Source organism: Populus trichocarpa, chromosome 8 (assembly GCF_000002775.5).
Source record: "Populus trichocarpa isolate Nisqually-1 chromosome 8, P.trichocarpa_v4.1, whole genome shotgun sequence".
NCBI lineage: Eukaryota > Viridiplantae > Streptophyta > Magnoliopsida > Malpighiales > Salicaceae > Populus > Populus trichocarpa.
In genome coordinates, this window is record NC_037292.2 from 2,158,609 (window position 1) to 2,170,444 (window position 11,836).

The window sequence follows — 11,836 nt, forward strand, 5'->3', positions numbered from 1 at the left end:
GTTATACCTTGCCATCGCATTGAATATCGAAGATCTTTCATGCTGGCTCGATTGCGATTTTAATTAATATACATGAATAGACCAAACATTTCTTTTCCTTTTACAGGATTTGGTCCCTCGACCTGTTAATTTATCCCGACATGAGACCTTAATTGCTAGCAGAAGCTTAAGCACTACTCACAGTTTAGAAAATATATAGCTATAGGATTACATTATCAAACTAGGTTACTTCAAGTGCTAAGCTATAGATTGGACCATATAAATTGATATAAAAAGAGAAATAATTAATATTTAAGTTGAAGAAACTTGAAAGCTCCTGCCTCAATTCATTGTTAACTCGGATTTTAAATTAAATCGTGACCTTGTCAACTCGAGAGATCTAGAGAGAGAGAGAGAACCAATGTTAACCCGGGTTGGCAAGCCAGGTCTGTGGCATGGATCATGAACTCCATTGAGTTTAATTATTTTTTATATTTTATTATAAAGTAAAAAATATTTAAAATTAATCATATATTAAAGAATAAATCTGAACAAAAAAATAATAATAAAATCAATAAAAGCTCAACTCTGAAGGATGAAATTGAAAAAATATTCAATAAATCAAAAATACACAAATGGTCAAGAAAAAAAAAAGTCCATGTGTGTGGGCTTGAGGCAAGCCCAACTACTACCGGCTTTTTTAAAAAAAAAATAGAGGCAACGCATCACATGCTAAGGGTCTGCCCAATTTCGTGGCACGTAACCAAGAAAATCAAGGGAGGTATTTTTTGGACCGAAAATTCTATTATCAAGTCATTATCACATAAAAACTTATCAAAATCCTATACAAATCACCTAATAACCCTAAAACACTCTAGAAACACATAAAAAACAAAAACCAATTGAATTAAAGAGTATAGACCAAGCTTGATTTTTTTTCTAGAGATGTTTAGAGAAAAAATCACAACTATCAAGCTCAAATTTTTAAATGAAACTCGTTGATATAAAAAATGATGAGTTTAATCATTAAAAAATAACTCAACTGATATTATTATTTTTTTGTTATTTTCAGGTGAATTTCTTTTTTTTCTCATAAAGTAATGAATTAAAAAATAAACAAAAAATAAACTTTTAAAATAAAATGAAAGTTGTCAATAATTTGAAATTAGACTTTTTTTCTTCTCGTTTTATATTTTTATCCTGTATTTTAATTTGATATTTCCTTCATAATATTAAGTCTAATCTCATTTTTTTAGACCCTAGAAAAATTCAATTGAAAAAAAGTTTTTTTATTTTTATTTTTAAAAAAATGATTAGCCTGTCTGGTTCCAAATCTTTTAGTTGTATGTATAGTGTAAACCGTGGGTCTTGCCCTTCCTTTTTCTATTTTTCTCTTTTATGGAACTTGCTATTATCCAGGAATCAGTAAAAAAACCGGAAAAATAATTAAATGAAAAAAACTAGAAAAACAATAATAAAAAAAATCGAATTGTAAAAAAAAACTAGTTAAACCGATTACAATTTTAAAAAAATTGATCGGTATAGTTCGATTTTGGTTTTATAAGACTGAAACTGAAAAAACCAAACCGAACCCAAATTAGAAAAAACCGAAAAAAAACTAAGTCAAACCTGAAAAAACCGAACAAAATCATAAAACCGAGTCAAACTAGAAAAATCAAGCCAAACTAAATCAAATCAGAACCAATTAGTTTGAACCAGTTTCAATTCAATGTGATTTTATAAAAAAAACCAATTTAATTATTTTTTTATAAAAATTAAATCAAATAAAAAATAATCACCCCGACTGTTGCTTGGATCCTTCAAAGAAAACACAGGCTTCTATCAAACTTCGGCTGCGATTCTCCCACGGTGGATTGCTTGCTGGTTTCTGGACTGTACTCCATGATACCATTTGTACGGCTGTGCGTTTGGGGGCCCCACACAACAACTGTGGTCATGATGCACAAAACCTTCAAAATTCTTGATCACACGACCCAGAAAGGTAATAAAAACAATTCCCCTAGGACACTTTCGTCCCACAAAAATCAACCCGAAAACGTGGCAACCAATAAGCAGTCCAAGCTGGAATAAACTATTTACGCACAAATCCCCACACAAGGCACGTGACTCCCAGCATCAAGGTTACAGTAATCCAGTTCCGTTACACTCTGCACTACCCGGCTGGCACTGAGCAGGTTTCGATTCGCTGTGTGGATCCCACGGGCACACGGTAATCTGATTTCCTGTGCCACGTCTGCTCAGCGCGTGGACTTATATTCCTCCTCTTACTTTGAACGTCCTAGCTAAGATGGGTCCCACGAAGAACATGGCCTCTTACTTGCATGCACGCACGATGCACGTGCCATCGCGCCCCGCTTATCTCGCCGGGTACAGCCACGTCACCAGCCATCCCAACGAGCTGTCAATTGACCATAATAGCCACATGCAAGGGTACTTTAGTCATATGACAATTAGGAAGGTTACAACGTCACTTCATGCATCCAACCCCCACGTGTATGTGACAACCAACATGTTAACACCAGAGGGATTAATTTTTAATGACAGAGAACGACCATCTACATGACCATATATTATAGAGGAGACGAGAGTTTAAATCACACAGATCTTAAACAAATCAAGTGACCGATCAAGCTTAAATCCATTTGAATTTCTAAATTATTGGATTATCACATTTAATCTCTCACGACTCAGAGCTAATCACACGAGCTAAATATTTCCCAGATCGATTGATAATTAACTTGCACATGCCTAGTAGTCAAACATTCCGATCCCATGTCCGGAGGGATTTGCCATTAATCAGCTCAGCAATGACTCCGATCTGTTGTGTAATTAACCAGTCTGACCCACGAGCATATATATTTCGATGGATCATTGTTGAATTTTCAATTGAATGCATGCTTGTCCAGTTAGGGCACAAAAGCATGTGCTATTTCTGCATGCGAGGCTATTTTGTACAGTGTCAATTTTCCTTTCCTTGCCGACACATGGATGGATGCTCGATTATTGGGGAGGGGAGCTGGGGAGGGGTGATTTTTTATTGTTTGCATTTATGAATAATTTTTTATTTTTTAATTATGTGACATGGACAATACGATTGTGAAATTGGATGGATCGACGCCATGCCATTCATGATAGAGTTGTTTTTGTTTTTTAAAAGTATTTTTTAAAAAATAATAATTGTCCTTTTATTTTAAATTATTTTTTTATATTTTTATATTATTTTAATATATTAATATTAAAAATAAATTTTAAAAAATATATCACAGTTAACTTCAATCCCACCGAAAAAACGTTGCTGTTAGGTGATTGAGATGTACGAATTGTTTGGGAAGACTTTTTAAAAGTTCGGGTGAAATGCAAAACAGACAAATCGAGTGATGAAAATAATATATTTGTAAGTAATGGATTGTTCGTATTTCGTCGGTGCCATTTAAAGTTATTGATTAACCGTGGTAAGTCCTACTTGCGATCCAAAGCGACATAAAATTAAAGACGTTGATATTTACATTTTGCAAACATTATTATATAAATCACCTACATTATTTAACCAGGGCAAGATGTAATTAAACACTATCCGAGCAGTGTATTTATTTTCATTTAATTTATTTTTTTTAAGATTTTTTTTATTAACGCGAGTGTTTGGTTCAGCTTGCGTGTATCTCGACTAATCTCACGGGCCCTGAAATTAACAACCATGTAAGTCTTCAGTGGCCCTGAGGTTTGTGAGACTCGAATGGGTGATTTTTAAAACATAAATTTAGAACTTGACCAGTGAGCTATACTCTTCAGGGTTGGTATTTTACATATACGTGTCATTAATGTCCAATAAAAAAAAAAAAGAAGAAAAAACCACGTTCCGGCCTCTTTTCCCATTGTTTTCAGACACACCAGCTAGCTCCTCGTTTCATTGTGGCAGCAGCTCCAGTTTCAGTACTGGTGATGCGAGGAGGCTAATTAATTATTACCAGTGGCGAGTGGCTATGCCTTGAAATATAAAAGGGTTCTACCAAATTTACTTTTGTTCAAAGATAGACAAGTCTTTCGGAAGGAAGTTGGTTCAAAGAGTGGAATCGAAGTTAGTTAGTTAGAATAGAAAGGGAAGCAAAAGGGTACTGGTGCTGCAGCACGAGAACAAGAAAGACCCTTCCATTTGATATTGAATTGAATTCTTTTGAGGAGGGATGGGCGTACGTGGAGTGTCCTGGAAGGCATCGATGCAAAGGGTAAACCTCAAGTTAGCTAGACGACGACGTCGTGTGAGTGAGCCCTTCGTTTTGTATTAATAAGCCCAGAAGAAAACATGTTTCTGCTGTGCTGTCACTCTTATTAACCCTTCTCCATCTTAATGAAAATCAGCCCTCTGGTAATTATTAAATCCCGGATTTATTACCTTTAATTGCTTGTAAAGCCTTTCCCGTTTTCAGGACACCTGTGCTTCACTAGCTAGCTAGAGGTGTCAACCACCCACGCCGAACGCTATAAAAGCCAGAAAGAAAACTTAGCCCATTGCTGCGAAGCATGATTATGAATTAGTTTACTTTGTTGAAGACTTGGGTTATAATTAATTTAAACAAAAAAATGTTATTAATTTCGATAAGATTCTGAAATAAAATTAACCTAGCTCGTACCATATTTTATACCAAGGGGTCACCTCTCATTTTTAATTGAAGATTTTTAATTGAAAATGATATAACGTGATGGTAAAGGGCTTGAAATTTGTATAGCAAGTCTCGAGTTCGAGTCAGTATATGCATCTTTTGTAAGAGCTTAGAACAACTGGGTGGGGTTTTCTCGAATTCAAAAAAAAATAAAAATTCATGAGTTGTTTGGATATTAAAATCATATATGCTTTAAAATACTAACGTATTAAACATGGTTAAGAGAATATAAAACGGATCGGTACAATTAATGTTGAGTGTTGTGCTGCAACATTGGAATGAATCAAGGAGCAGTTAACTCGTCCGTCTTGCCTGTTCTTGTTTCAAGATGCGTTGCGCTTTGCACGTTGCACGAATATACACTTCTAATTTTTTTCCTTTCCCATTACTAAGGGCCTGTCTCGAAAATACGATGGTGTAGTTGAAATTATATTTTATTTTAGTTATAATTTTAAAAATATTTTGTTATTAAAATACATCACGGTTCTGTAAATATCCCATTGAAAATTATGTTCCAAAACAATCGTGAAAAAACTATAATTTATAACTTTTTTTAAACCAATATTTTCAAACCGCGACCACAAAAATTAAAGCAATGCCAAGCTAGCATGCATTAAGTCCTGGCTCTTGAGCATTGAATTTTTTCTTACATGAATTGATCGGAGCATTTATAATGTGAAACTTAGTTTTTGAAAACCAGGAATTCAGAATATAATATTTGGCCTTGAATATGTTTCTACTAATTAATTGAAATGCAAGAAAAAAGGCAAATCAACTTCCTGAATATATCATCAACGAAAAGGTATAGCTATAAAGGTAAGAAATCGATGGTTTTAATAATTAGAATTGTACATCTGAGAAGAAAGAATTGAACAACTAATTTGCTGATTCTAGTTGAGACCAAACTGGGAAAGAAGCTCCTGTTTGGGTAAGCTTTTCGTCCGTTTATAAATTGTTTTTTAAATTATATTTTACTTCAAAATTTATTAAAATAACATATATATTTTTTCAAAATTTATTTTTTATACTAGTATATTAATATTAAAACGATATAAAAATATAAATAAAATTTAATTTATATATATAAAACACGATTAAACAGCATTACTTCATATTTTAAATAAAGAATCCAAAATTACCAGAACCACGTGAAAACAGATTGACCTTTCTTCCTTCTTATTTAAACTTAAACACTAGCAGTTATAAAGGCAGCAGCCCCATGTGAAATCGGATTTGACTTCCTTAAAAAGCACACCAAAACACGGTCCTACATAAATGACCACCGCGGTACTTTTTTTTTTTTTTTTAAATTCTAAAATTAGATAACTACAAATCAGTCCCCAGGGTTGTAGTAACTATCGAATGCATGAGTACCAAATATTGCACATTTCGCCTAGATTTTTTTTTTGTTTAACATATTCATCCCTTTCCAGTTTCAATTTATCTCAGCGACGTGAAAATGGGCTTCCAACCCTGAGAAGATCTGTAAGTATCACTGGTATAAATAATTATATAATTTTATATTTCATGTGTGTAAAAAAAAAATTATTCTTCAGAAAAAAGAATAATTTTTAAAATAAAATAATATTATTTTAATTTATTTTTAAATAAAAAATATTTAAAAAAATAAAAAAATCTAAATATTCCCGAAACCCAAGAGAAACCAGACTGGTCATCATCATGGCAAAGTTAAGCATGAGAGAAAAAGTAACAGTAAGCCGAGAAGACAGAACAAAACAAAAGAAAAGCCCATTTGTTTCCAAAATCCAATAGCGGAATTTTCTTTTTCAACATAATGCAGCGTACCGATTCTACATCACTCTCTTATCTATATTGTAATTGTTTTTTAAAATATTTTTTATTTAAAAATATATTAAAATAATATATATTATTTTAAAAAATATTTTTAACGTTAACATATTAAAATGATTTAAAAATATTAATTTAAAATAAAAATAAAAAAATTTCAAAATTTTTAAAAATATTTTTAGAACGTAAATGGATCAATTCAGCACGGAATATTTCTATTAAAACATGTTATTTTACTTTAATTTAATTGAAATTGATCGGTCCAAATATATCGTAATTTTTTTTTCCATGTCTATTTAATTTAATTAAAAACTTGATCTAAATAAGGTTTTATATAACTTTAAGTCTCTATCTTGTTACTTCATATTTAGAGTTATTGCAGGCTTTGATTGTGTCATTGAATTTTATTTTTTTTCAGGGCAGCCTATTTTTTTTTTTATTGAAATATCACAATATTAGATGAAATATCACCATACAAGCTCATAATTCAACTTAATTTTAACGTGGAATTGTTCAAATTTACCCTCACAATAAAATAACTGTCCCATTCTCTAGGCTGTAAGAAAATAAAAATAAATCGATATATTCCTGAGCAATTTATTAAAATTAGCCTGGGTGCTGAAAATCATATCAGCAGTTTAGCTAGATATCCATCAACGCCACAGCATCCTAGCACTTGGATCTTGAAAAACACAGTCAATGGACTTTTCATGAGTGTGATAATAACAGCTTTATTTCTTTCGTGATTTCAACCCAATAATCACCTTTGAGCAATTTAGCTATATATCCATCAACGCCAACAATAAAATAAATCTGTTGAAGTTAAAATATTTTTTATAAAAAAATTGGAAAAAGAGGGAATTTTTTTAAAAAAGAGGTGCGGTGGGAGGTGGGACCCGTGTGGGTAATCAGGAGAGAGAGGAGGTAGGGAAGACTTCAACATCAAGACAGAGTGAAGAAGGAGGGGGGGGGGGGGGGGGGATAGTAGTAAAAAATACAGCTAGCATGAAGGTGGAGGCTCACCTACCGTAGCCCTTTACTTCTTCCTTTCCTTCCCTCTCCTTCAATCACTACTCAGCTACTACCCACTATTAGTAGTACCCACTCTCCTCCTCTTTTCCTTTCTTTTTTAGCTTCAATCTCTCTCCCTCTTCTTCATTCCCTCTCTCCGTTTTAAAACTCAAACACATATCACACATTCCTCGTCGCTCCCACTGTCCTCTCTCTTTCTCTAAGGTAATGTGGTATTCATCTTGGGTTGTTTACTTCTGCTTTGTTTGAGATAATTTGAGTGATTCTTTTGGGTTTTAAGTTGAGGTTTCGCTTTCCACTAATAATGGCTTAGAGCTTAACTGGGTTGTTTAAACTGTTTTTGAAATTGATTTTCAAGTGTCCGCAGAATTACATTTTCTTTCTTTAACAGAAATTCAGCATTGTTCTGGGTTTTGGGCGGGAATTGATTGGTGGTTCTGGTTTGACTCTGCATTTTCAGTGGTTTTAAGCTCAATTCCTTGGTTCTTTTTTCTCAAATCGAGTTTGAAATTGTTTTCGAAACGATAATTTTTTCAAGTTTCGGCATGGTTTATGTGACTAAAATTAGTAGAGGTTTAATTTGGGTGAATGTCAACCTTGTCTGGTTGCTGAGAAACTGGAGCAAAGAAAAGAAAGAAAAGAAAGGGAAAGGAAAATTCCGGAATTCGTGAAAGTTCATCGCATTCTCCCCTCTAAAGCCCAATCTCAGAGCCAAATTCCGTTTCCTGTTTTACTTTCCCCAGTTTCGTTAACAATCAAATTTAGCATTAAATGAATATTATAGCAATAATTCCTTGAACAAATTCCCCAAATTCGAGAAAGGTTCATTCCATTAATTGTTTCTACAACTTGACGACATTTTTTTTAAAATGCATTTCATGAACAATAATTAAGCACTCGGAATTGCATTAATTAATTTTTTTTTGTTCTACTGCAGGTGTTTAAAATTACAAACTCCCAAAAACCCCAACAAGAAATTCGAATTACCAAGAATTCCCTTCTCTTCTGTCAAGGTAATTATAATTTTCCTTTCCCAAATTAGATTCCAAATTTTACACTTGCTAAAATTCCAAATAAGAAAAGTAAAGCAGGAATATTAGCTGTCTCTTTTTGACCTAAACGTATAGCATTTTTGCTAAATTACGCTACACGAATTATACGCTGTTGCTGGGCATAGAAATCCATAATTGATTGACAGTGAGACAGAGACAAAATTTTTTAAAAATATTTTTATTATATTTTTTGAGAAACTTTTCAAAGACCCACAGAAAAAACGCCACAAACCACTCCTAATTATTACGTTACTTCTATACATATACAAATCACTACTTATAATTAGTATCACGTTTTGCCCACTACTATTCTCCTTTCATTTTCTCACACCCCTGAAATAATTTCTCAGGAAGGAATAAAAAGTTAAAGAAGCGAGGAGAAGAGAAAATGATTGGACAGACAAATACTACTAGTAATTTCATGGACGAGATAGATTGTGGAAGCTTTTTCGAGCACATCGACGACCTCCTCGAATTCCCTTCTGATGATGTCGACGCTACTTTACCTGACTGCACCACCACAAACAACCATACCAGTTGTTTCATGAACAACGATGATAACTCGTTTCCTGGTATTTGGTCGACTCAGTCCGACTCGCTCCCGGGTTCTGCCTCTGACCTATCTGCCGAGTTGTCCGTTCCTGTGAGTGCATTTAATTATATTTACACGCGGCAGTTTTGTATGATTTGGTGTTTTTTTTTTTTGTCATTTGCTCAATGTTAGCCGTCGTATTTTCTCGATGCTGATGTCATCGATTGCCAGCCTGTCAATTTGTGTTAGAATTTTAAAATATTTTGGTTTTTAGGGGTGTTTTTGTCATTTAGTGGGATTGTCGGCGACAAGCTGGACTTTTTTTCTTAAAAAAAAATGGTTCAGTTATGGATCACGTGGGCTGTCATGTGATTTACTCAAAGTGAATTATGATCATGTGCAAGTTGTTATATAGCCTTATAGGCCCACCAAAAAAGCAGAAAGTGTTTGATCTTCTTTTTTTTTAAAAAAAAAAAATATATATTCATATTAATTGTGTGTTAAGCAAGTGAAAGATTCAGGTTATAATCACTAGTAGTTGGATAATTAATTATGTTTAATGAAAAGATTAAGGTTGTCAAACATTTCTTAGTTGTCATTGACTAGGATAATAATGTTAAATAGTTGTGTATTAATTTAGGATTTTTAGGCTTTAATTGGAAGCGATGTTTGCTGACTTAAAAATGGATGATTTTGAATTGGAAAACTCCATATGGAATAGTTTAATTATGGTATAAAATTTAGAATTTTTAATTTTGAAATCTAAAAATATGGAATTTTGTGTTGCAGTATGAAGATATTGTTCAGCTGGAATGGCTATCAAACTTTGTGGAGGATTCCTTCTCTGGAGGAAGCCTGACGATGAAGAAAGAGGAGTCCACAATCGTCAACAACAAGGAATCGCCGCCACATCACCAGTACCAGTTCCAGACTTCCAGCCCAGTTTCTGTCCTTGAGAGCAGTAGCTCCTGCTCAGGAGAGAAAACTGCACCGCGTAGCCCTGAAGTTGGTGCTTCTGGCAAACGTGGGCGTGCTCGTAGCAAGCGTCCTCGCCCTGCTACATTCACTCCTCGTCCAGCAATGCAACTCATTTCGCCCACTTCGTCAATCACTGAGGTTCCCCAGCCATTCGTTCCACCTAAGATCGCTTTGGACTCTGAGAACTTTGCTGAGTCCAGACTTGTGATCAAGATACCGAACCATGTTGACCCAGAACATAAGAAGAAGAAGAAAATTAAGTTTACTGTTCCGTTAGGTCCCGTGGAGATGAACCAAAACTCATCACCACAGCAAGCAGTGAGAAAATGCATGCATTGTGAGATAACCAAGACACCACAATGGAGAGCAGGGCCAATGGGACCAAAAACCCTTTGCAATGCTTGTGGTGTTCGCTACAAGTCAGGTCGGCTTTTCCCCGAGTACCGGCCCGCGGCTAGTCCAACCTTCGTTCCTTCCCTGCATTCCAATTCCCATAAGAAAGTTGTTGAGATGAGAGCAAAGTCTGGGGAGAAAATTACTGTCAGCAGACCTGCTGCAATGGTGGCCAACCCGCCGGAGTTGATTCCTAATAAGAGCAACCCTGCAATGGATTACATATAAGGGATGGTGTAGAGAACAGTGTTCCAATTGGATCATTTCAAATTGATGGCTGCCTATTTTCTGTTCGTTTACTGTTATTTCATTTCTTTCTTCGTTGGATTTTTGTACAGGGATGGAACGGTGAATAGAAGCACTAGATGACCACAATTTTAGCCAGTAGAGAAGCATTGTAAGACAGAACTCAGAAAATGGTTAGTGCGTAATGGAAGCTTAAGGGATAGTAGAGTTTTAGGTTTAGTCAAGGGTAGGTCCTTAATTAAGGTAAGTAGGTATTGGGAGTCTGTTTGTTTCTTCCTTGCATTCTTTTTTATTTTTCCTTTGCCATGGGTATTCTTTTTGCAGTTCAATGTGTTAGTAAAAAAATCTGAGACGAGTAATGGATTTTTAGCACTTTGTAATGCTTCATCAATCGTCGACTTGTTCTCCCGTGCACAAAGCTGTTCAATTTTTTTTACCCCCCATTTCAGCTATGTGGCTTGCGAGGCTTGGGTTTTTTTAAATATATTGTTAATCCCTTAATGTCCTCAGTTTTCTGGATTAGAGAATCACATCAAAAAATGCAGGGGATTCAATGATCCATGGCCATGGAGCTCCTTGTACAAATCCATGGATCAAGACACAATTTAGTGCTTGCTGCTCCATGAATTGAAAGCATTACTGTGGAGAATTTGGAAGATCGGCTAATTCTGTCAGACCACTTTGAAGTCTGCACGAATCATCGGCTTGGACCCTCAAACTAGGGAATTGAACAAATGATGGATATGTTCTCTAGTGATCTGCCGGGTTGAAAATCTGATCAAAATCTTTAGTGAATTACCTTATAATCATGAGAAGGAAATTCGACTTTGTGCTGTTGATTTCATCGGATGTCATAATGATTTAGGTGTTAGACGGGATGGAGAAAAGGTTCTGACACCATTGAAGACAAGAACTGCCCATCCTTGATACAGTCATCAGCATCCGTGAGGGGATGTCGATGAACCAATCCATCTACATGGATGGGAATCAAATAGCCTGGCCTAGAGACGTGTTGGTAGCAATGCCTTATCACACTGCTCAGACCACACTGCAAGTTCAGAAATCAGAATATAGCCACGTTCTCACTTGATATGAAACAATGGCCTCAACTGAGAACATGAAATCGTGGAACAAGG

The 11,836-nt window shown here is 34.8% G+C and overlaps 1 protein-coding gene across 1 annotated transcript; it reads left to right on the forward strand.

Annotated features, from left to right (window-relative positions):
- Window positions 1-7,462: 7,462 nt before the first annotated feature.
- Window positions 7,463-11,091, forward strand: LOC7494950 (GATA transcription factor 8). Its single transcript, XM_002311052.4, has 4 exons — window positions 7,463-7,703; window positions 8,437-8,512; window positions 8,902-9,194; window positions 9,873-11,091. The coding sequence occupies exons 3-4, from the start codon at window positions 8,940-8,942 to the stop codon at window positions 10,680-10,682; spliced, it is 1,065 nt and encodes a 354-aa protein (XP_002311088.1). The 5' UTR covers window positions 7,463-7,703; window positions 8,437-8,512; window positions 8,902-8,939; the 3' UTR covers window positions 10,683-11,091.
- The last annotated feature ends 745 nt before the right edge of the window (window positions 11,092-11,836 follow it).